The 26,201-nt window shown below is 45.1% G+C and overlaps 2 protein-coding genes across 2 annotated transcripts; both read left to right on the top strand.

Annotated features, from left to right (window-relative positions):
- The first annotated feature begins 1,197 nt into the window (after positions 1-1,197).
- LOC101941730 (olfactory receptor 52R1-like) lies at positions 1,198-2,196 on the top strand. Its single transcript, XM_005310465.3, has one exon. The coding sequence runs from the start codon at positions 1,198-1,200 to the stop codon at positions 2,194-2,196; it is 999 nt and encodes a 332-aa protein (XP_005310522.2).
- Positions 2,197-17,707: 15,511 nt separating this feature from the next.
- On the top strand, positions 17,708-18,706 carry LOC101949375 (olfactory receptor 52R1-like). Its single transcript, XM_005310492.2, has one exon. The coding sequence runs from the start codon at positions 17,708-17,710 to the stop codon at positions 18,704-18,706; it is 999 nt and encodes a 332-aa protein (XP_005310549.2).
- Positions 18,707-26,201: the final 7,495 nt, after the last annotated feature.

Below are 26,201 nucleotides of genomic sequence, written 5' to 3'. Positions count from 1 at the left end.
TTTTGTGATCCATAGCCCTGCCAAGTATGGAGTTTTCCCGGATGTCTCAATATCCCTTATTAATTTTCTTAACTTCTGATTTCTATGGTTGGCTAGCTATTTTCCCTTTTTCTTTCTTTGTTACATATTGCTTCCCAAGTCCCCACCAAATTGCTGCCTTCACTTTCTCACTGAACTGGGTTTTTACCCATAGTTGTTCACTTTGTTGACTATGGAAGCATGAGTTTTCCACCATCTAATACATTTTTTCAAAGAATCACCATTTTCATTCATATTTTTCTGTCAAAAATTTTCCTGCCAATCAACTTTGCTGACAATTTTCCTCAGATTTGGGTAATTAGTCTTCTTGGAGTACTAACTGCCTACAGATAGTACTGGTTGGGAACTGCTGATCTGAATGTAAATCTGTTTCACTTTTTATTTTCCACTCTTATATCATTTGCTCTCTTCTTTGTCTTTTGTGTAAACTAACCAGTCCCAGACTTTTCTATATGTTTGCATATGGCAGCCTCCCCCATTCTCAAAGCCTGTCTTGGAAATCCCTTTTATATAAGCTATAGCCTTAACAGAGACTGGGTGACCAAAACTGAACACGTATCCCGAACATGATATTCTCTGTCCCATATCTTATGGATCTGAACATTTCTTTTGTTTTGTCCACTGCTGTGAATGAGCAGGTGTTTCTCTTGAGCTGCTATCAATAGCGCCCGGATCTTTTCCCTGAGCTATGTTCTAGTTGGGATGTTTCTCCCAGAACATGTCTTAGCAAAAGTTTGTTTTTTCCCACACTCAGATTTCGAGCAACTGGATGAATGGGGAACTCCCTACAATATGGACTCCCTATCCTGGCTCTCATTGTATTAAGGAACAATGATGGATAACCAGTATCCACATTTGTGTTTCCTGCTGGTGCCTCTTAAGCTTCCTCCACCACAAAGTGTAGGAATTATTAATGCAGAGAGCACCACAAAATATGGAATTGGATTTAGTAGGTTCATTGTTCATAGTTATTTTCTCTGGATTAGGAAAATGTAATTTTTCAGGGTATGAAGATGCTCAATCTGCTTCTCCCATGAACAGTCTGCACTAGTGCATGAAGTGTCTCATATTAACGTTGTCTCTCCATTCAGGCATTTCTACTGCGACCATCACCCAAGACCCTGGGGACACACAGAAAGTCAGGGGAGCCTACGGTACATGCAGGAGAAACCCTTATGCCTTAGAGTTGGGCACTTTCTTCCATACTCCATGTCAAATTCCAACACAACCAACTTCACCAACCCCTCCACCTTCATCCTACTTGGTATTCCAGGCCTAGAGGCAGCACATATCTGGATTTCCATTCCCTTCTGCGCTATGTACGCCATAGCCGTGTTGGGGAACTTCACTATCCTATTTATTGTGAAGAGGGAGTCAAGCCTCCATGGGCCCATGTTCTATTTCCTCTGCATGCTGGCCATTACCGACCTGGTCATCTCCACATCCACTCTACCGAAAATGCTGAGCATCTTCTGGTTCAATTCCAGGGAGATCAGTTTCAGAGCCTGCCTCACTCAGATGTACTTCATTCACGCCTTCTCAACGATGGAGTCTGGAATCCTCATGGCCATGGCTTTCGATCGCTACGTGGCCATCTGCCATCCCCTGAGACATTCCACGATCCTGTCAACCTCTGTTGTGGCCAAGATAGGCCTGGCGGTGGTGCTGCGCAGTGGCATACTCACATTACCCTATCCCTTATTGGCAAGGCAGTGGCCATATTGCAGAACCAACATCATCCCCCACTCCTATTGTGGGCATATGGCTGTGGTGAAGCTGGCCTGTGCTGACATCAGCATCAGTAGTTACTATGGCCTGTTTGATCTTCTCTCTGTGATCGGAATGGATGTATTTTTTATCGCCGTGTCCTATACTCTGATCCTCCAGGCCATCTTCCACCTACCCACAAAGGATGCCCGGCTCAAAACTTTTGGGACCTGCATCTCTCATCTTTTTGCCATCTTAGCTTTGTACATCCCAGGTTTATTCTCCTCTCTCACGCAGCGGTTTGGCCACAATGTGCCACTTCATTGCCACGTTCTCATTGTCAGTGTATACCTGCTGGTGCCCCCCGTGCTACACCCCATCATTTACGGGGTGAGGACCAAACAGATCTGGGGCAGGCTGCTCCAGCTCTTTACTCATAAAGAGATTTAAATGTTTTCTCTTTGTGCTCTGGCTCTCAGATTGAGCTCTGTGCAGAGCTGGCTGGTGCATGGTGCTGGTGCATCTTCCCTGAATCACTTACTGGACAGACAGAGAGACATTAAACCCGTTACTGTCCTTACTGTGCTGTGTCAATGTGAAGACCTGGGGAGTCAGTCTATGCACACTCCAATGGGTTGCCACCTTTGTAATTCCTGGTAGCTTGGTCTCTGAAATTGCAATCTTCCCCCATCTCTTCTGTTTATTCTGTTACTAACTCTGTGGAGAGAGAGACCCCCTCAGGACTCCTGGGACCTGTCTCAGCTCTGGGAGGGGAATGGGGTACAGTGGGTTACAGCAGGAGGCAGATACATCTGGGGTCTAACTAAGAAGATCAGAATGACCATACTGGGTAAAACCAATGGTCCATGTAGCCCAGTAGCCTGTCTTCTGACAGTGCCCAGTGCCAGGTGCTTCAGAGGGAATGAACAGAACATGGCAATCACCATGTGATTCATGTGGCACAGCTGAGCAAAAGGGCTGCCTCAGCTTCAGCTGGCAGGAGTTCAAGCCTCTCGCCCCAGTAGGAGCTGCAGGGGGAGGGGAAGAGAGCAGGCTGCCCGGCTGGAGCCGCAGAAGAAGCCCTCATCTCAGGCTGCCCTGAGCTCTGGCAGGAGCTGTGCGGGGAGGAGAGGGGAGAAGTCCTACTAATTTTTGTCCCCTACATTTCCATAGTGCTGCCCCTGAGGGGTTTTCTCATTTCCCCTGTCCTTGGACAAATGTCAGGGGGTAGTTTTTGTCCCCCCTCCCTGACCCTTTAGAAGCTTCTCTCTTCCCTTCACCTCCCTTTACCTTTCTGGAGATAGAGACAGGTTGCGCAGTGCCACTGGTACAGTCGCCACACTGGTAGTCTGATCCCTCTTTGCCCATCTCCGTGGGCCACAGAGTCATAAAATGGACCCAGCCAGAGGATCATCATAGATCCACTACCCTGTCCCCCACTGTGTTGCGGGATGAGCATGACGGCTTTCTGGTGGACCCCTGTGATTTCAAGGGTAAGGCGAAGCTCCCTCTCCAGAGTTGGGGAGACTTCCATCTCGCCTTCTGGGCCACAAGGGCTGTTTTGGAGGAGTGGAGGGGAAACGGGAGGTAGGACATCCTGGTCTACCAGGGGGCCTGAAACTTCTGTGACAAGCCTTTCAGGTTGGTCAGCGATTGTTGCAAGGCTGGGTGGGGATGCTTCTGCTCACAAGGATCCTTCTCAGCCCCTTAGGATGAACCCAACCATCTTTTCAACATTGAACACCAGAGGCTCTAGGGTGGGTCTCCACAGTTGCCAGGTATCCTCCTTTCTGATGTAGGGTACTCTGTGGTTTACCTGCAGGAAACCCACATGGATCCAGCCGCCGAGACTAGTTGGCGGCTGGAGTCGGGGGACCAGGTATATTTTAGACACCTCAGCGCTCATTCAGCTGGGGTGGCCACCCTGTTCTCACCCCGTCTACAGCCTGAAATGCTGGGAGTTGTCGAGGTCATGCCAGGTTGCCTGCTGCACCTCCAGGCCTGTGTGGACGGGCTGACATTGAATCTATTTAATGTCTACCATCCGAATTCAGACCTGGAGTGGGTGTTTCTATCAACAGGTGTCTGCCTTCCTCGGCACTTTGGATCATCACTAGTGCCTGGACCTGCGAGGCATTTTAAATTCCTTCTTTGAGGACCAGAATCACTCAGGGATCGAGAGCAGCCAGGTGCTGCAGGCATCCTCAGAGAGATCATCAATAATCATTCCCTTGTGGACGTCTGACATGACCAACACCCGGATGAGAATTCCATCTTTACCTACATCCAGGTGGAGATCGATCGGTTGTGACCTGGTTGGACTGTATATATGTATTTTCTTTCCATCTTGCCCCCATTCGAGATGCCTGCCCGTTTTGCAGCATGAGGCAGACCCTGGCACATGCCTATCTACAATGCACTTGAAAGCAGCTCACAGAAGTGTTCCTGTCTTTAACACTCAGATGCCCAACTCCCAATGGGGTTTAAAACCCAAATAAATCCGTTTTACCCTGTATAAAGCTTATACAAGGTAAATTCATAAATTGTTCGCTCTCTATAACACTGATAGAGAGATACGCACCTCCCCCAGGTATTAACACTTCTGTTAGCTGCTTTCAGGTAAACCTGCAGCTTTGGGGCAAGTAATTCAGACCCTGGGTCTTTGTTGGAGCAGACGGGTGTGTCTGGCTCAGCAAGGCAGGGTGCTGGGGTCCCAAGCTGGCAGGGAAAGCAGGGGCAGAGGTAGTCTTGGCACATCGAGTGGCAGCTCCAAAGGGGGTGGGGGGTCCGTGATCCAACCCGTCACACCCTTGTATTAAGCTCCTATGGTTATAACTTTTCCTTACATTGGATTGGTAGATACTGCCACCACCCAAGTGCAAAACTCCTCTTAGAACCCAGGAAGGCGCACTTGGGAATTCCTTCCTGTGGGGTACCCTCAAGCCCTTTCACACACACACACCCTCCAGGGAATATCTGAGAAAGAAAACCAAAGGATATCAGCTGTTGCCACCAGCTAATTAAACAACATGTTCACAAACCTCTTAGGACACAAAAATCCAGTCCTGTTCTAAAAAAAGGTAAATTTTATTAAAAAACAAAAAGAAAGAAAATACATCTGAAAACTCAGGCTATTGCTAGATTTAAAAAAAAAAACTTACAAGGACTAAGCATCAGGAATAGCATTCTTGAGATCCAGCTTAAACCACACAAGCAAAACAAAAGAATTTGGGGTTATCACAGAGGAGTCCACAAGCCATAAAGAAATAAAGGAGGTAAACCTGATCGCATCTTCCTAGACATTTCCTGATCTACTTACATATCTGGTGTTTCAAATGAGTAGTTTCCAGGTATGATACCGATGATTTTTTATACCTGGCCCAAAGCTTCTTACAGCATAACTACAGCCCTGTCTGCCTCTCTCCAAGAACAACAAGAGACAGACAAAAGGGGAGGCTTATTTCAATTTTAAAAAATTCCAGCCTTCCCATTGGCTCTTTTGGCCAGGTGCCCACTCACTTCGTTTTTGCTTTTCATCGCAGTGAGACTTTTTACCATTTACAGGTAAAGCAAGTAGAGAACAGCTATTAAGAGGGATTGTGGGGGAGGGATAGCTCAGTGGTTTGAGCATTGGTCTACTAAACCCAGGGTTGTGAGCCCAATCCTGGGGATCTGGGGCAAAATCAGTACTTGGTCCTGCTAGTGAAGGCAGGGGGCTGGACTCAATGACCTTTCAAAGTACCTTCCAGTTCTAGGAGATGGGATAACTAAAAAAAATTATAGCTACCTGTCTGGCTGGGTCCAGAAAAGGGAGCTACTACCCCCGCTCTTCAGTTATCACAACTGCTGAATATAATGCAAATGTAAGCGGGGGAATGGCCCAGCTATTATGGGGAACTTTCCTGGCTTCTGCACTACCCTGTTGAAGTGGGCTAGTGAAAGGATCTGAGACCTCGCTCCCACTTCCTTTACCCAGAGGCCTCCCTGCCCTTGAGGACTCCCCTTCCACTCTCCTGTCTGGCAGTGTCCTCGTAACCCCGACAAGGCTGGGCCCAGGATTCCTGGGGGGCGCGACCCCCAACCTGCTGTGGTCACCCAGGACAGGGGCTAGGGTGTCCCCACTCCGGGATACTCTCTCTGCACTGGGCACCTCCCTGACCCACTGATCATTTCATACAATTTAAAGCAAATACAAGTTGTTTAATTAACAATTAATTTTAAAAAAGAATAAGGAAAAATGGGAAAGGTTAAAGGAAAACACATCACCCGGCTCTGTGGCCGGGAACATCACAACCAGTGTCTGGAATGTCAGGGCAGTTCAGTCTGTGCCTCGTAGGTCCCAGGCTCCTTCTCAGGCCCTGGCTGTGCTGCAGAGACGCTGCGGGTTGGACACTTGCTCTGGCGGTGGCCACACGCTCTCAGGCTCTAGGTGGCAGGACCCTTCTTCCCAGCGTTGCCCCTGCCCGGTCGGGGTTATGATCCCCTCCAAGTCTGGCCTGCAGAGCCTCTTGGCTGAGGCGTCTCCCTGCGCTGGGTCCACTGTCCAGGGTCCCCCTCCTCTCCCCAGCTGCTCCCCGCACCCAGCTCCGGACGGCTCCAGCCCCAGCTCCAGCTCCACTCGGCCTCAGCACGGCTGCTGCTGCTGCTCTGCCTCCAGCCCCCTGGGCTGCTTCTCTGGCCTCTCTGGCTCTGGTTGCTCCCAGGACAGCTCTGCTCTCTCTGGGCTGTCCTCTGGCTTTGGGGCTGCAGCTCTGCTCCTAGCAGCTTAGCTCGGCCCCACTCTGTCTGACTCAGGCCATTCCAGTTCACACGGAGGGCGGGACACCCCCTGGCCTCCTGACTCCCTGATTAGCCTGCCCGCCCTGTCAATCAGGCTGATCTGGAGCATTGGCCTCTCCCCACTGTCCCTGGGGACTGTCAGTCTCAGGCTCCTGATTTCCCATCGACCCTTCCCCTTTTAGTGCTGGGAGCTAGCAACCAAAACACCCCCACGGAGTGTTAGTAAGGGGGCAACAGTCCCCTTACACAAAGCAGTGAATATAGTAAAGCAAGCTAGCCCACTGGGCTGCAATGTGGGTCTATATCAGACCATCAGAATGGCCATATTGGGTAAGACCGAAGGTCCATCTAACCCCTTATCCTGTCTTCCCACAGTGGCCAATAGCAGGTGCCCAGAGGGAATGAATAGAACAGGCAATCATGAATCAGGGGGTAGCCGGGGTAGTCTGTATCTACAAAAACTACAAGGAGTCTGGTGGCACCTTAAAGACTAACAGATTTATTTGGGCATAAGCTTTAGCATCTGAAGAAGTGAAGTTTTTACCCACGAAAGCTTATGCCCAAATAAATCTGTTAGTCTTTAAGGTGCCACCAGACTCCTTGTTGTTTAGGCAATCATGAAGTGATTCATCCCGTCACCCACTCCCAGCTTTTGGAAAACAGAGGCCAGGAACACTCAGAACATGGTGTTGGATCCCTGCCCAACATGGCTAATAGCCATTAATGGACCGATAGTCCATGAATTTATATCATTATTATTGAACCCCGTTATAGTTTTGACTTTTACAACATCACCTGGCAAAGAATTCCACAGGTTGACTGTGAAGAAATACTTTATTTTTGTTTGTTCTAAATCTGCTGCCTATTAATTTAATTGGGTGACCCCTAGTTGTTGTGTTATGTGAAGGAATAAATAACTTTTCCTTATCTAATTTTTTCCACACCATTCATGATTTTATAAAAAGAACAGGAGTACTTGTGGCACCTTAGAGACTAACAAATTTATTTGAGCATAAGCTTTCATGGGCTACAGCCCACTTCATGGGTACTCCTGTTCTTTTTGCAGATACACACTAACACTGCTGCTACTCTGAAAGCTGTCATGATTTTACAGAATTCTTATAATATCCTCCCCATAGTTATCCCTTTTCCAAACTGTAAAGCCTCTGTCTTTTTAATCTCTCCTCACATGGAAGGTGTTCCATACCCCTAATCATTTCTGTTACCCTTTGCTGTACCTTTTCCAAATCCAATGTATCTTTTTTGAAATGGGGCGACCAGATATGCACACTGTATTCAAGGTGTGGGATGTACCATGGATTTATAGAGGGAGTATGATATTTTCTGTCCTATTATCTATCTCTTTCTTAGTGATTCCCAACATTCTCCTAGCTTTTTTGATTGCCACTGTACATTGCTCACATGTTTTCAGAGAACTATTCACAGTGACTCCATGAGCTCTTCCTTAATGGGTAGCAGCTAATTTAGACAATATCATTTGGTGTATATAGTTGGGATTATATTTAGCCATGTGCATTACTTTGCATTTATCAACACTGGAATTCATCTACCAATCAGTTGCCCCTTCCCCCCAGTTTTGTGAGATCTCTTTGTCATTCTTCAGAGTCTTCTTTGGACTGAACTATCTTTATTAATTTTATACCATCTGCAAATTTTGCCACCTCACTAGTTACCCCTTTTCCTGATCATTTATGAATATGCTGAAAAGCACTGGTACAGTACAGACCCCTGGGGGACACCACTCTTTACCTCTTTCCATTTTCATGATTTATTCCTACCCTTTGTTTCCTTTCTTTTAATGGGAGTGCCTGGTAACACTTTCAGGATCATATAAAGAGCCTTAATTTAATTTAATGACAAGCCTTTTGTTATCTTAATCACCCTGCCTCTGTTTATAAACAAACTCCCTGCCCCAAAGGCCGAAGCTGGGAGAAGCACAGAACTCATCATATATCACACTCAAGCAGTGTTGCAGGTAACAGCTCCTTCTGAGGCTAGGGCCTGGGCTGTGAACAGGCCTCAGGTACGAAACTCAGACGGGCTAGAGGCCTCTGACTTCCCAAATGGTGCCTCTGCCCAGCTGAGATCTCTCTGCTCTGGGACTGGGATGGAAGCTATTGCTGTCTCACAAGGAGAGTGCCTGCAGGTACGAGGTGGCCACAGGAGAGCATGGGCTGCAATGGGTTAATCACCCGTCGCCTCCCTCCCGGCCCAGTAGTAACTGGACACTCCCAGATCCCTTTTTGACTTGACCTTCCAGTTGAAAACTGGTTACCTGGCAACCCTAAATGGCACTGAAACACAGAAGCCAAAAAGTCAACTCTCTGGGTAAAACCCAGATGGATGGAAAACCTATTAACTCACGTTTGATTGTATGAACCATCTGATTCAGGCTTGTAGCAGTGATGGAATCAAGTTCAAGTTCAAATCAAGTCTCTGGAGTACATCCACAGCTGGGATGGGTCTTTCAGTCCTTTGTTCAGAGCTTCGGTTTGAAGCAAAGTCCCGCTAGAGGTATGAAGCAGGATTGAAGACATGATGGAGATGAGACAGCTGCCTTTTATAGCCTCTTCAAGGTGTAAGAACACCTCTTTGTTCTTACAGTGGAAAATTAAAGCAAAATGGAGTTTGGAGTCACATGGGCAAATCACATGTCCATGCAACACTTAGTTCTTTATATCTCCAGGAAAACTTCTTATGTGGATTGGAGTCTTCCAGGACCCATTGTCAGTTAAGTCTTTCTTGATTGGGCATTTAATTTGCTACTTCAGAATCAAAACACATTGATATACAGGGACATAGCCAATATGCATAACTTAAACTACAAAATGATACACACACATATATCATAATCATAATTAGCAAATCATAACCTTTCCACAGACAATTTACACGACAACCTTTATACAATATTTGCTGCAAATATATAACAGTGGTTGCACCAATGATCTATATGGTCACAGGTTATATTAATAATGTCACATACATTTTCAGACTTTTGATCACAGGGCTGATCTACAAAGTGTTAAAAGATACACAGAATTTTACAAAAACACCTGTGGGTAATACTACAATTACAATGATTTGCAATTTGGGATTTATATGTTCAAAATCTAAGGAGGGTCTTCGGCACTCTGCCTCCACATTAGTCAATGACCAAAGTGAAGAAGGGGTGGATTTTTTGCATGGCCATACCCTAGGGATGGGAAGGAGCTCCACACAGGGCTAGCCAACATGGGAATTTCCCTTACATCCTTATCTCACTGGACTCTGACATACCAAGATCCCAAAGATGATCTTGGGCAGAGATTCCTATTGAAGGACACACTGAGGGGAAAGGAAAACCAGTAGCTAAACACATGTTAAGGTTTAAGCAACACCCTGTCTTCACCATATTTACCATGGTGATATGATTATGATGTAATTTTACAAAGTATATAAAATATGTCATGTAAGATATCAATATAAACTTATGATTTGCTGAATATGATTAACCTATTTGTATGCATGCATCATTTTTGTACTTAAAGTTCTGAAAGCATGCAAGGGCAGGTGACCAGCTCATGGGACACTGGACTCCATCTTGTGGCTTTTCTTTTCCACTAACTATGCTAGGGGCTTTTGCTTGGAAAAATGAAGCTCCCTCTACATGGCAGAAGCTATGAAATGTGGAAGTGACATCATCACTTGGCCTCACTCCCCCCACAACTCAACAACAAAGGACTGAACTGGGGCTGTGGTCCCAGGCTGAAGGGATTTCTAGCCTGTGTATGGAAGATTGGTGGATTGTTTGTCCCATCAGGGTGAGACACTGTTTGATTCAAAGCCTGTCTAGTGTATAGAACTTAGATTGTGATGTTGTTTATTTCTCAGATTTCAACTTTGTTCTTTACACTATTACTTATATTCACGTAAAGAATTGATCTTTCTGTAATTAATAAATCTGTTTTATATTGTTTTACTTAGTACAGGATGCTGTTTGAAACGTAAAAGGGAAATCTGCTCAGGCTGATGCATTGTCCTTTCTACATTGAGGGAGGGGCAGACTGGGAAATAAACTGATACTGGTCAGGCTTTTGGCGAGGGCAAGATGGTACAGCTCTTGGGTCCTAGGCTGGAGAACTGAGGCAAACTGGCTGGAGCCTCTCTATTGTTGTTTCATGGATGGCTAGTAAAGTCATTCATGTAACTGCAGCTGGATGTGTCCCTGTCTGTGTATAGCTGTGTAAACACAATACCTGAGAGGATCCCAGCTTGTCACAGCCTCACAGTGTGAGAGGGGGCCCAGATTGGTATGTCAGAGGGATCGGCTGTCCCCAATTCCAGGTTGCTCCCCAGGGAATTCCCCCCACACACACCACAGTGAACAGGCCCCATAAGGCCGTGATTCCATTTCCCTGTTGTCATGTGGTCACTTACTGACAGAGAGACCGTGGTTATGGAAGGGAAGTCAGGACACTTGGCTTCTGTTAGTCAGTCTCTGTGTAACCTTGGACAAGTCATGTTTCTCCGTGCATCAGTTTACCATTCAGTGAAATGGGGATGGTGCATAGTGATTTTTTTTTTGCTAGGTATTTTGAAGATGACTCAATGAAAGGTGCTGCACAGTATGATGATAGTTACTGATGAGAAACACTGATCTCTGATCCCTTAGTGACAGCCCATGTGTTTGCACTAACTGCTTGTGTCTCATCTTAGCCAACTTTCTCCAGATCTCTCTGTCTACTATCTACCCATCTATCCTGAGAATTGACAGGATATCAGATCCTCAGGAGAGTTAGGCATTATCCCTACTTTTCTTACTCATCAACTATAATTTTTAAATATATACGCACAAACGTACAGAGCAGCCAATTCCTCTCTGACTCAGCACAGAGCCCAAGAGTTCTCATCTCCCTTTGGGAAGGTCCCTTAATTACTGTTTACTCCCAAAGTTGGAAAATTAGCACAGACGGAGAGACATGCTTGTCTAAAGCTTGTTTACATTCAGATGCTCTCTTCTCCTCTAGAGGCTGAGCGAACCCCATTGGGATTACACAGAGCTATATTATGAACTGTGCACACAGTGTGTCGGCTCTCGGCATAGAATGCAGCTGCAGATGCTGGGCTGAGAGAGGTGTGGGACACGGCTAACAGAGGGGGATTCCCAGGGAGGACACTTCCATCTCAGAACTCACAGGTACCCATCTCTTGCTGAGGAGCTCACCTGATTGACAAACCCAGTGTAACGTGGGTGTGATGGGAGAGATAGTAAGTCTGTGGACCTTTCCGCTGTGCACAACCATGAAACATGCCAGAGCCCTTGCCATAAGTGATGAGTTTGCTAAAGAATCACTGGCCAAAATGTCACTCTTTTCTGTGCACCCCTGTGCATCCCACCTGATGGACTCCAGCTCCGAAGTGGTGCATTTCAGTGGCACAGTGAATTCTTCAGGATGAAAGATGTTAGTAGATGTGCAATACAAGGTCAAATTCTGAGACCATGGCCTGTGGTTTGCTCAGGCCCCAGTGAGTCAAAACTCCCCTTGGAGCAAAAGCTGAGTACAGACGTCAGGAGCCAGCTGTGTGCTTATACACAGACATTGTCACCCCCTCCTCTTGAATTTCAGGGCTCTGTCTGTACTGTCGGGCTGAGGAACAAGGGCTGTTACCTGAAGTTTATCTGCTGGGAAACTTGGAGGTGCTAGGGCTCCTCGCTAGAACAATAATGAGAATTTTGCAACATGGGTAACACATACTTTCTCCTAGCTTCATTTGAGAAGTTGGCTGAACTCTTATGCCTGAAACTTTCAAAAAACTATTCTGCTTGAAGCAGACACCCAACATGGAAAACTTCAGTCCAATCACCTAAAATTTGGCAAACTATTAAGCAACTGGAAATGAGGTCTTCTAATGGAAGGTGTCAGACAGCCTTAACTACAGGTGATGCCACCAGCACCACCTCCAATGGCCAATCCATTTGTAAAGCCCATTTTTCTATGCTCTTTGCTCCAATAATATTGGTAGCAAGGCGTTCTACTGGCCAAATATGAATTACATTAGCAATTACCTTTTTTCAAAGTTATATGTTCAGACTTTCAATTTAACTAAATGTTCCCTTGTTCATGTTATGAGACACATTAAATAGAAATGCCTGATCTACTTCCTTTATCAATAGATTCATAGGGTTTAAGGTCAGAAGCGACCATTTGATCATCCAGTCTGACCTCCTGTAAAACACAGGCCCATTACATTTCACTCAGTTAGCCCTGCATTGAGTCAAAAGACTTGTGTGTGACTAAGGCCCAGTCTACACTAGGATTTTACACCATAGAATGATAGAGCCATAGCGTTATAAGGGAATGCAAAGGACAGATAGTTTATCCCCCTGACAAGATCCAGGATTTGTTTTGTCTTAGTCATCTAAGGCTAGGGTAACACTAGGGGGGGGGTTGATTTAAGATACCCAAATTCAGCTACGTGAATAGCATAGCTGAATTCGAAGTATCCGAACCGACTTACCCTGCTGTGAGGATGGTGGCAAATCGAACACCGCAGCTCCCCTGTCGATGGCGCTTACTCCTACCTGCGCTGGTGGAGTACGCACGTCGATTTGGGGATCGATTGTGGCATCCCGACGAGACGCGATAATTCGATCCCCGAGAGATCGATTTCTACCCGCCAATCCAGGCAGATAGTGAAGACAAGCCCTAAGACTGATGGCTATTCACACATCTTTGGAAAACCTCCATAGAATGAGCTTCCATGACTTCCCTGGGTGTCTGTTCCATTGGCCTCCTGTGCTTAAAGTTAGGTAGATTTTCCTGAAATTTAATTTAAATCTGCTAGGCTTGAATTTTAAGCCATTGCCTCTTGTCCTGCCCCCCTGTGGTAAGACAGAATAACTTTCCTCCATCTTTTTATGGCTGCCTTTCAAGTATTTGAGGACCACTATCATGTCCCCCATTAATCTCCTCTTTTCCAAATAAACATGCTGGTTCCCTCGGCTTGCTCATATGGCTTGCATTCCATCCCTTGTGTAACATTTCCAGGTTCTCTATATCCTTTCTATACATTGGTGAGCAAAATTGGACACATAACTCAAGTTGCAGTGGGGGAGGTCCAGGTTGGATATCAGGAAAAACTATTTCACTAGGAGGGTGGTGAAACACTGGAATGCGTTACTTAGGGAGGTGGTGGAGTCTCCTTCCTTGGAGGTTTTTAAGGCCCGGCTTGACAAAGCCCCGGCTGGGATGATTTAGCTGGGAATTGGTCCTGCTTTGAGCAGGGGGTTGGACTAGATGACCTCTTGAGGTCCCTTCCAACTCTGATATTCTATGATTCTATGATTCTATGAATTGAGACCTAGCCCACACCTAGTAGAGGAATGCTATCATGTACCTTGACTTGCATGATATACTTCTGCTAATATAACCTAACATTACATTTGCCTTTTTTGAAACATTTTTCCTAGTCCATTGCTTCTTGTCTTCTCTCAGAGGTTAAAGATAAACACTTTTTCTCCCTCCTTGAAAAAAACCTTTTTGGTTTTTGGAAACTGTTATCATTTCCCCCCTCAGTTTTCTCCTTTTCAGACTAAACAAGCCTATCTCTTTCGTACTTCCCTCATAGGTCGTGTTTTTAAGAGCCCTAATCATCCTTTTCTCCAGTTTCTCCAGAACATTTTGCATGTTTGTCTGATTCTCCAAAGACTTGCAACCCCTCCCAACTTAGTATCATCTGCAAATTTAATAAGTGTACTCTCTATGCCATGATCTAAATCATTGATGAAGATATTAAAAAGCACGGGACCTAGAACTGATCCTTGCAACACCCCACTTGTTATGCCCTTCCAGCATCACTGTGAAGCATTGATAACTACTCTCTGGGAGCGGTTTTACAACCAGTTATGCATTCACCTTATAGTGGGTCAATCTAGCTTGTATTTCCCTAGTTTGTTAATGAGAAGGTCATGTGAGACTGTATCAAAAGCTGTACTAATGTCTACATATACCACATTTACTGTTTCTCCCCATCCAGAGGGCTTGTTACACTGTCAAAGAAAGCTATGAGGTTGGTTTGACATGATTTGTTCTTCACAAATCCATGCAGACTATCACTTATTACCTTACTATCTTCTGGATGTTTGCAAATTGATTCCATAATTATTCGGTCCATAATCTTATCTGATTCATAAATTAAGCTGACTGGTCTGTAATTGCCTGGGATTCCCTTATTTCCCTTTTTATAGATAGGCACTATATGTGCTCTTTTCCAGTTTTCTGGAATCTCCCATGACGTTTCAATGATAATAGCTAATAGCTCAGATATTTCCTCAGTCAGTTCCTTAAGAGTATTCCAGGATGCATTTTGTCAGGCCCTGGTGACTTGAAGACATCTAACTTGTCCAAGTAACTTTTAACTCGATATTCCCCTATTTTAGAATCTGAACCTACCCCATTTTCATTGGCATTCTCTATGTTAGGTGTCCAAATACCACCAACCATCTTCGCGAAAATCAACACAAACAATGGTTAATCACCCTCACTGCTAAATATTTGGCCCTAATTTCGAGCTGGAATTTGCTTGGCTTCGGCTTCGAGCCCATCGCTCTTGCTCAGCCTTTCTCTAGTAGATTACAAAGCCCATTACTCATCAACTCAATATTTTCCTCTACTAAATCAAATGCCTTTGAGAAATCAAGATTCTTTACATCTGCGATATTCCCTTCATCCATCAAATGTGTACCCTTGATCAACCAATGTGTACTCTCATAAAAAGATGAAATGAGGTTTATTTGACAAGATCTGTTTTGCATAAACCCTGTTGGTGACTGGCATTACTTACATTTCTAGATTTTTTTTTAACTAATCTCATACCAGCTTTTCCATTGTTTCTTAATCTTGTCAATTCTTTTATAAATAAACCTTTCCCTTTATTTTTTAATTCTTTAAATTTAACAAATGATTTGACATAAAACTTTTCTAGGATTTCATTTGTTCTTAATATACTTAATAACCTCCTTTTTGTAATCCATAACCTCGCCAAACAAGGAGTTTTCCCTGATGCCTTAACGTTCCTTATTAATTTTCCTTACTTCCGATTTCTATTCTTGCTACATATTTTCCCTTTTTCCCCTTTGTTACATATTGCTTCTCAGCCTCTAATTGCTGCTTCACTTTACTAGTAAACTGAGTTTTTACCCAGAGTTGTTCACTTTGTTGATTCTGGAATCATTAGTTTTTCACTATCTAATAAAATGTTATCAAAGAACTACCCAGATTCATTCATATTTTTCTGTCTAAATTTTTCCTCACAATCAGTTTTGCTGACTATTTTCCTCAGCTTTGGGGAATTAGTCCTCTTGGAGCACTAAGTGTCTATAGATAGTACTGGTTGGGAACTGTCCATCTGAATGTAATCCAGTTTCATTTTTTATTTTCCTTTCCTATATCATAAGGATAATGAGTCTTATGGATAAGGGAGAAGCTGTGGATGTGGTATACCTAGACTTTAGTAAGGCATTTGATACGGTCTCGCATGATATTCTTATCGATAAACTAGGCAAATACAATTTAGATGGGGCTACTATAAGGTGGGTGCATAACTGGCTGGATAACCGTACTCAGAGAGTTGTTATTAATGGTTCCCAATCCTGCTGGAAAGGCATAACAAGTGGGGTTCCGCGGGGGTCTGTTTTGGGACCAGCTCTGTTCAATATCTTCATCAACGACTTAGATATTGGCATAGAAAGTACGCTTATAAGTTTGCAGATGATACCAAACTGGGAGGGATTGCAACTGCTTTGGAGGACAGGGTCATAATTCAAAATGATCTGGACAAATTGGAGAAATGGTCTGAGGTAAACAGGATGAAGTTTAACAAAGACAAATGCAAAGTGCTCCACTTAGGAAGGAAAAATCAGTTTCACACATACAGAATGGGAAGATACTGTCTAGGAAGGAGTATGGCAGAAAGGGATCTAGGGGTTATAGTTGACCACAAGCTAAATATGAGTCAACAGTGTGATGCTGTTGCAAAAAAAGCAAACATGATTCTGGGATGTATTAACAGGTGTGTTGTGAGCAAGACACGAGAAGTCATTCTTCCGCTCTACTCTGCGCTGGTTAGGCCTCAGCTGGAGTATTGTGTCCAGTTCTGGGCACCGCATTTCAAGAAAGATGTGGAGAAATTGAAGAGGGTCCAGAGAAGAGCAACAGGACTAATTAAATGTCTTGAGAACATGACCTATGAAGGAAGGCTGAAAGAATTGGGTTTGTTTAGTTTGGAAAAGACAAGACTGCGAGGGGACATGATAGCAGTTTTCAGGTATCTAAAAGGGTGTCATAAGGAGGAGGGAGAAAACTTGTTCACCTTAGCCTCTAAGGATAGAACAAGAAGCAAGGGTCTTAAACTGCAGCAAGAGAGATTTAGGTTGGACATTAGGAAAAAGTTCCTAACTGTCAGAGTGGTTAAACACTGAAATAAATTGCCTAGGGAGGTTGTGGAATCTCCATCTCTGGAGATATTTAAGAGTAGCTTAGATAAATGTCTATCAGGGATAGTCTAGACAGTATTTGGTCCTGCCATGAGGGCAGGGGACTGGACTCGATGACCTCTCGAGGTCCCTTCCAGTCCTAGAATCTATGAATCATATGCTCTCATCTTTGTCTCTTGTGTAAACTAAAGAGTCACAGACTTTTCTATCCGTAATAGAGACTGCATGACCAAAACTGACCAAATATCCAGAACATGTTATGCTCCATCCCATATCTTAGGGATCTGAACATTGTTTTGTTTTGTCCACTGCTGTGAATGAGCAGGTGTTTCTCTTGAGCTGCTATCAATGGCACTCAGGTCTTTTCCCTGAGGTATGTTCTAGTTGGGATGTTTCTCTTAGCACATGTCTTCGCAAAAGTTTGTTTTTTTCCCCGCTCTGATTTTGAGCAACTGGATGAATGGGGAACTCCCTTAAGATGGGACTCCCTGTCCTGGCTCTCATTACATTAAGAAAGAATGATGGGGAAACGGTGATCAATCTCCTATGAGAACAGCCTCCACTAGTGCATGCAGTGTCTCATATTAACGTTGTGTCTCCATTCAGGCCTTTCTGCTGCGACCATCCACCGGAACACAGAGAAAGTCCTGGGAACACACAGAAAGATAGGGGAGCATACGGTATATGCAGGAGACACAGTTCTGTCTCAGAGTTGGACATTTTCTCCCCTACACCATGTCATATTCGAACACAACCAACTTCACCAACCCCTCCACCTTCATCCTGCAGGGCATTCCTGGCCTAGAGGCAGCCCATATCTGGATCTCTATCCCCTTCTGTGCTATGTACGCCATAGCTGTGTTAGGGAACTTCACCATTCTGTTCATTGTGAAGAGGGAGTCGAGCCTCCACAGACCCATGTTCTATTTCCTCTGTATGCTGGCCGTCACCGACCTGGTCATGTCCACATCCACCCTGCCCAAAATGCTGAGCATCTTCTGGTTCAATTCCAGGGAGATCAGTTTCAGTGCCTGCCTCACTCAGATGTACTTTGTTCTATCCTTCTCAGTGATGGAGTCTGGAATCCTTCTGGCCATGGCTTTTGATCGCTACGTGGCCATCTGCCATCCCCTGAGACATTCCACCATCCTGACAAACTCTGCTGTGGCCAAGATAGGCCTGGCCATGGTGCTGCGCAGTGGCATACTCACATTACCCTATCCCTTCCTGGTGAGGCAGTGGCCATATTGCAGAACCAACATCATCCCCCACTTCTATTGTGCGCATATAGCTGTAGTGAAACTGGCCTGTGCTGACATCCGCATCAGTAGTTACTATGGCTTATTTCATCTTTTCTCTGTGAGCGGAATGGATGTATTTTTTATCGCCGTGTCCTATACTCTGATCCTCCGGGCCATCTTCCGCCTCCCCACAAAGGATGCCCGGCTGAAAACTTTTGGGACCTGCATCTCTCATCTTTGTGCCATCTCAGCTTTGTACATCCCAGATTTCTTCTCCTCTCTCATTCAGCGGTTTGGCCACAATGTGCCATTGCATTTCCTCATTCTCATTACCACTGTGTATCAGCTGGTGCCCCCCATGCTACACCCCATCATTTATGGGGTGAGGACCAAACAGATCCGGGACAGGCTGCTGCAGCTGTGTACTCATAAATGGACCTAAATGTTTTCTCCTTGTGCTCTTGCTCTCAGATTGAGCTCTGTGCAGAACTGGCTGGTCCATGGTGCTGGGGACTCTTCCCTCAGTGTCTTTGTTATGGAGCATTGGGGGAGACAAGGCCCTGCACCCCCGGCTTCCTGTGATCACCATGACTCTCAGCCAGCCAGTAAAACAGAAGGTTTATTTAGACGACAGGAACACGGTCTAAAACAGAGCTTGTAGGTACAGAGAATGGGACCCCTCTGCCAGGTCCATTTTGGGGTACAGTGAGCCAGACGGACACCCACATCTGTGCCCACTCCACGTCCCCAGCCATCTCCAAACTGACTTCCCCTCCAGCCCCTCCTCCTTTTCTTTGTCCCTTTCTGGAACAGGAGGTCACCTGATTCCTTTGTTCTCCAACACCTTTAGCTATCACCTTGATGGGGGGGGAAGGGCCCCTGCCATTAGTTGCCAGGAGAGAGACTGTCAGCCATTTATGCATATTGGCCTTTATCCCACCACCTAGAGACTTAAGAAATGCATATGGGAAACTGAGCCACTCCTACAATATTCAGAGGAAACATTAAGAATAGTCCCAGTTCGTCACTCACTTACTGGACAGACAGACACACATTAAACACTTCCTTGTCCTTACTGTGCTGTGTCAATGTGATGAACTGGGGAGTCAGTCTATGTATACTACACTGAGTGGCTTCATTTCAAGCATGCGTCATTTATACCAGGCCTCAGTGACCTATAACATATTAAATTGATATATAAATCACTATATATATTGCTGAAAATACATTTTAGGTTTCAACTACTTCCTGAACCTTACATATGTTTAGTTACTGGTTTTCCTTACCCCTCAGTGTCCCCTTCAGTAGGGATCTCAGTTCAAGGTCATCATTGAGTACTTGGTATTCAACGGTGTGGGGAAATAGAGCAGGGGGGCTTCTTTTTAATAGCCAGAGCTGTGAATCTAAAGGCCCCAAAATAAACCCTCCAACAGAGATCTGTTATGCTAACTACCCTTACACAAAGCAGTACAGGCCAGGGCCCAGGCCAGGGCCTGAACTAGACTAGACTGCACAATTCCCTGCCAAACTCAGTCAAGGGTCATGACCAGAGGAGGGGGGGGCAAGGAGGGAAAGAATATATAAAAAAAGCCCCAGCAGCAGCACTAATGAAATATAATAACCACTTGTGTGAAGCAATAGGTAACTTTAGCTAAATGCAATTTCTTGACTCGTGCAGCTTCTCCTTTGGGTGATCTGTGACCCACTCCGTGATTCCAGATATCTGCAAAAATAGCCAATCATAGATCCTCTTTAGGCATCCCATGGAACCCCCCCCCCAAACTTTAACCAAAAGACCCCGGAAAATAACATGTGTCTTGAGAAATGTACCCAAACTGGTGCCAAGTACCACCCCTGGGGAAAACCACCAAGTGCCCCTCTACCCAAATAAACACCCACTTCTCAGAAAAATGAGGAAGGTACCTAGGGGGGAGTGGGGGAACTGACCCCGACCCTAGTTTCTTAACTCGCGGTTTAGGGGAGGAACTGATCCCAACCCTAATTTCTTAACTCATGATGCATTGTTTGTACTTCTTTTGCGGTTTGACGAAATAAAAGCCCACCTGCGAGCGGCCCTCGGGGGTCAGTCTTCGGACTGCACCCCAGTGCACTGGTATGTATGTCAATAAACTGGCCTCAGGCTTGAGTCTTTGAACTAAAATCATTGCATGGGTGTCTTTGACCACAACAATTTGGGGGCTCGTCCGGGATCACTCTACGTCCCACCGGACCGGAGGACCATGGACCGCTTCCACACCGATCCCAGGCGCCAGGTAAGAGACCCTTGTCTCCATTTGGGCTTCGGTGAGGAGCTGCCCATAGGCTCTGGGTTCAGGTAAGGACGCGCTGTGATCCGAACCTTTTGAGGTTAGATTTATTTGCCTGACGCCTGTTTGTTTTGTGTGTGTCTGTTCTGTAACTTGTCTGTTTAATTTTTTGCATAATGCTGTGCTATCTCTATCATTGTTTACTTAGGCTATAAGCTAGGGGGGCGTAGGGAACTGTCTGTTTTGTGGTGTGTACACGAGGGTTTTAGACCCGACGGTTTCTTTGGGACAGCCTCAGTGAAATTACTGGGACATCCGTCTGGCAGTTAAACACTTTTAGAGTGCCAGCCCAGAATAAAAACAAGTTTCGGATGACAGGAGATTATTCAGGCAGGAACAGAGGCTGAATAGGCTGGGTGATCTCTCTGGGACATGAAGGAAACCACCACGGACTCCAGAAATGAGTGGCGCGAGGACTAGAGGTAAACAACTAGAGGGAGGCATTTAATGCCTTCTCCCTATGTCCGGGCCTTGCTCACTAGCCTATTAAGGGGAAGGCTGTGCACGGACAGCGTAAGAGAGTGTAAATTGAGGTTTATGGAATTTAGCATTTAATCTTTAAGGTAACTTAATGCTTTATAAGATATAAATTGTTTTAAATAAAGACCAAAGTTGTGGGTGCAGCAGGGTAGTCAAAGCCAGGAGAATGGAAATTTTTTAAATCTGTTTTGGTAACAAATAGCAAGTAAAAGCTAATATCAACTAAAAAGCCACAAATAGAAATCTTGAAGTGTTGCTGGGTACACCTTATACCCTGATCACCTTTGGCGCTCCCTGGACGGTTCCGCCTCAGGTGGTCTGGCCCTATTTGCTCGCGTGCATCACCGGATGACTATGCACCGTTAATTGCTGCAGTTAAGTAAAACTTTTCCTCTGTGGCCCAGCACTACTGCCAGTGATGTAATAATTGGGCAGGCAGCACTTTTCCTCTTTGGGAACTCTTTCTAAATATTTGGATTAATTCTATTCAAATGTTTAAATGTTATAATTGTAAATATGTGTTAGTTTTAGTAATGTACTTTCTTGTAAAAAGGGCAAATGCAGGATCTTGGGCAGAGGTTTTGCAACAGTTTTGCATTGGTAGAATGTGTCATGTGGGGGCTGTTGTAGAGCTTTTGCTTAAGAATTTTATATCACAATCTGGCATATCTGAACTAATTATAAAAGAGCTATGTGCAGCTTCACAGATCCAGTATATGTGCGGCTTCACAGATCCAGTATGGCCAAATGCCCTTTGAAGGCCACTCCCAATCAAAAGACCAAATTCAGCCCTCATAAAAAATTTTACGAGAGCACCCAATGCAGCTACCGACAGTGCCCTGCTGGCCCTAGCTCAAATGTTCAGTCATTTAATAAATTACACCATAGCCAGGCACTAACAAATTGTGTTGGGTCCTTGTGTGGACCCAGTCTTCTAGTTTCAGTAAGTGGCAGGGAACCAAAGGGCTGGGTCTACATAAGGTTCCATCAGCAAAGAACTGCCCTGGCCCCATGCTAAGGGACTCTTGTCCACTGACAAATCCATTAAGCCTTTGGACCTTGCTAAGAAAACAACTTCTCCACCTGAGGCCATAATAAAGCCTCCAACCAAGCAAGGTGATTGTGCTAGTAACCCCTCCCTTGCAGCCTCATTGCCAGACAGCTAAGTGAACTAAGACTATGAAAACTTGAAGAATAGCTTGTGGAGGCTAGCCAAAACTACCTGCGACAGAGTGTTGGAAATTTTATCTTCAGGTAGTTTGACAAAAGAGAATGGAGCCAGAGCTGCCCGGGGATGAGACTTTTAATATTCCTCAGCCTCTCCTCCTGGACAAACTTGGGGTAGAAAGGGAAAAAATCTAAACTTTAGCCAATCGGTGACCTCCGGTTTGGCCTGTGTCGTATTGCAGTGTATCCCAGCTCAACATGGTTGCCCATCATTATAGTCCCCACTCCCCAGCTACTCCCCCTCATATCTTCCCCAATTCCCATACAAATCTGTCTGGCCATGGCCTCAAAGAAATTCAAGTTTTAAACCAGCAAATGTGGTATAGCACACCTTACCGATGAAATTATCATTTCCAATGGTGCATTGTGCTAAATGCTACTATAGGAACAATCATTTTCTCCTTTCCCCTTTCTGCTTTCCAAATAACTACTCCATACCCCAATTGTTCCCAGGGAGCAGCCATTCAACTGGCCCAGCTTGTGCAGTGGGAAAGTTTTTATTTGGGGAAAAAGAGGCTTGGTGGAAGGAGTCTTACATGGTCTTACTGGAGCGGCTGCTATTTGGAACATAGTCAAAGCCCAAGACCATAAAGAACGCCTGGGAAATTTAGAAAGGGCATCGGGCCTTATTCCTGAGGCAGGACTCACTAACACCCAATCAGATATAAAAACTCTCCATACCTTATCAGGGTTGGGAACAACAACCCAAATCCTCTTAACAAGGTTAATAAACACCCTCGTTTTAACAGGGAAAGGACACTGGCTGGGATTCAGCTTGTAGTCAAATGCAGGATTTCTTTAATGGTCTCTTAGAAAAAATGCAAACCGATGTTTTAAATCAGCGGTGGCCTGAAACCCTTACCACTACTGTGGGAGTGCCACCCGAGCTGTGGAAGTGGAGAAATACGTGAACATTGTCAAAATGGAGCTGTGACTCTGTTGCATGTACCTTCCAAGCTTTCAGAGTAGCAGCCGTGTCAGTCTGTATCCGCAAAAAGAACAGGAGGACTTGTGGCACCTTAGAGACTAACAAATTTATTAGAGCATAAGCTTTCGTGGACTACAGCCCACTTCTTCGGATGCATGTCTCTAAGGTGCCACAAGTACTCCTCTTCTTCCAAGCTTTGGGACCTATCAATGGCACCTGGGCTCCAGTGCACTTACTTGTGCCAGAACCCAGGGCGAATTGTCTATGGGACTGGGTTATCCACCAGCAGGTATGGGAAGTTAAACCATGATTCTATGATTCTATGATTCTAAGTTAAACCACCCCATGAACCTAGCCGTTTCATCACCACTCCCTATGATTTCGCTGCTCAACATATCTGGGTGGGTATCGGAACCTTGTGGTCATTATGGCCTTGGAACCCCCACAGCTATTTTGCTTCCGCAAATTGTATCCTGGAAAAGTGGTTAACGTTTTTAATTTGGCATGTTGGGAAGGGGAAGCGATAGGTAAAAATCCAGAGGGAAAATTACTTTTGAGCAGGAACCATGGATGTGCCCTGCCATCAGACCCCCACATCCCTATCCCCTTTCACCTTAACTTAACCCCTGACAAGGAAGCCGCTTTATTGTATGGCCTGCTAATCCTCAAGTTTATGTAACCCTCCATCCAAGTGTTCCTTTTACATTTGATTGGACTTCCCCATCCCAAACCGCTTCCTAAACCTCACTTCTCTACTCCCTCTGCTCTCCAACTTATCTCACCTGCAAAACCAAATGCATGTAATAGAAATAGAATATAACAAAAAGACCAAAGCCTTCCAAACTGCTTATCAAGTACATACCTTATGCTCCTCCCATGACATTGCGTGCTTTGCCTCTAAGGAAATCGCCCAAGTTACACCCAGTTGGCTAACCTCTTCTGCCCTTCACATTCTATTTTGGATTGTTCTAGTAATTTGTTGCAGATTAATGTTGGCTGTTGCTTGTTGTCTATGTAAATTTTTCCGTTTGCACCGGCTCCCGGTTCTGCCCAGATCACCACCGGAAGCCCTTTTTATTTTCCCAGATGTTCCCCACCCCACACTATATTGTCCCTCAGATCCAGAAATCGACCAGCTTAGTGTCATTTCTAAATCCGAATACTGTCCTATGCCCCTTTGTTTAATCAGAGTAGTGATGCCTATAGGGCACCAGAGGAGGGAAATTGTGGGGAAATAGAGCAGGGGGGCTTCTTTTTAATAGCCAGAGCTGTGAATCTAAAGGCTCCAAAATAAACCCTCCAACAGAGATCTGTTATGCTAACTACCCTTACACAAAGCAGTACAGGCCAGGGCCCAGGCCAGGGCCTGAACTAGACTGGACTGCACAATTCCCTGCAAACTCAGTCAAGGGTCATGACCAGAGGAGGGGGGGGCAAGGAGGGAAAGAAAATATAAAAAAAGCTCCAGCAGCAGCACTAATGAAATATAATAACCACTTGTGTGAAGCAATAGGTAACATTAGCTGAATGCAATTTCTTGACTCATGCAGCTTCTCCTTTGGGTGATCTGTGACCCACCCGTGATTCCAGATATCTGCAAAAATAGCCAATCATAGATCCTCTTTAGGCATCCCATGGAAACCCCCCCCCCAAACTTTAACCAAAAGACCCCGGAAAATAACATGTGTCTTGAGAAATGTACCCAAACTGGTGCCAAGTACCACCCCTGGGGAAAACCACCAAATGCCCCTCTACCCAAATAAACATCCAATTCTCGGAAAAATGAGGAAGGTACCTGGGGGGGGGGGGAACTGACTCCGACCCTAGTTTCTTAACTCGCGGTTTAGGGGAGGGACTGACCCCAACCCTAATTTCTTTACTCATGACGCATTGTTTGTACTTCGTTTGCGGTTTGATGAAATAAAAGCCCGCCTGCGAGCGGCCCTCGGGGGTCAGTCTTTGGACTGCACCCCAGTGCACTGGTATGTATGTCAATAAACTGGCCTCAGGCTTGAGTCTTTGAACTAAAATCATTGCGTGGGTGTCTTTGACCACAACAAAGGTCTGAAGAGGTAAGGATTGAAGGGCACTTTGCATGTTGGCTAGCCCCCACTGAAGCTGCTTCCCAACCAAGGGTTATGCCCATGGAAAAAGTCCACTATATATATTGTGATATATATATATATATCCATTAAATAAGTTATAGGTCATTGATGCAGAAAAGGAAACAACACCAGTGGGACTGATATAAAATAGTGTAAGAATTGGAGGAAATGGCACCCCTTGGACCCTGGCAGCCCTCCCAGCAATTGTGTGGGTAAAAGTCCTAGGAAACAAAGGCAAAGAACTGATGACACGACGGAATGGACTATAAATGGTTGCCTATGATTTCCACAAATCAGAGTCGTTTACTGATCCAGAGCCCCATGTGGATAGAGATGTGGTTTTCACCAGGTCTCCGTATCTTATGAAGTTATGATCGGAGGGAATCTCGACTGGCCATCAGGACCATTCGGACATTTGGACTCTGGAATAATATGTTTGGGGTGTGAATGTGGAGTGAGCAAGGTTTGTTTTATAATCAATAAAGAGCATTTAGAGTATTATATACCAACACTGTGTCCGGAATCTGCTTGCTCCCCATCCCATAGGGAGACCTCTATTGCAAGTCTAACACTAGGAGTAGTAAACAAGAATCCCTAGGGGATACTGCTTCTCAGCTAATACCAGTAAAAAGGCTCAAAGCTTATCACAGCAGGGAAACTATGATAAACCTGGTCTGCTGTATGGAATTGGAAACTGAGGAACAGTGTCTCATGGCATTGATGAATATCTCTATTGAAAGAAGAAGAACAGGAGTACTTGTGGCACCTTAGAGACTAACAAATTTATTAGAGCATAAGCTTTCGTGGACTACAGCCCACTTCTTCGGATGCATATAGAATGGAACATATATTGAGGAGATATATACACAC

The sequence above is a fragment of the Chrysemys picta genome, chromosome 1 (assembly GCF_011386835.1).
Source record: "Chrysemys picta bellii isolate R12L10 chromosome 1, ASM1138683v2, whole genome shotgun sequence".
NCBI lineage: Eukaryota > Metazoa > Chordata > Testudines > Emydidae > Chrysemys > Chrysemys picta.
This window is presented reverse-complemented; position numbering and strand designations above follow the sequence as displayed.

Excerpts from the sequence above, each read along its gene's own strand:
- LOC101941730 (XM_005310465.3), top strand. The coding sequence starts at position 1,198 with ATGCAGGAGAAACCCTTATGCCTTAGAGTTGGGCACTTTCTTCCATAC.
- LOC101949375 (XM_005310492.2), top strand. The coding sequence starts at position 17,708 with ATGCAGGAGACACAGTTCTGTCTCAGAGTTGGACATTTTCTCCCCTAC.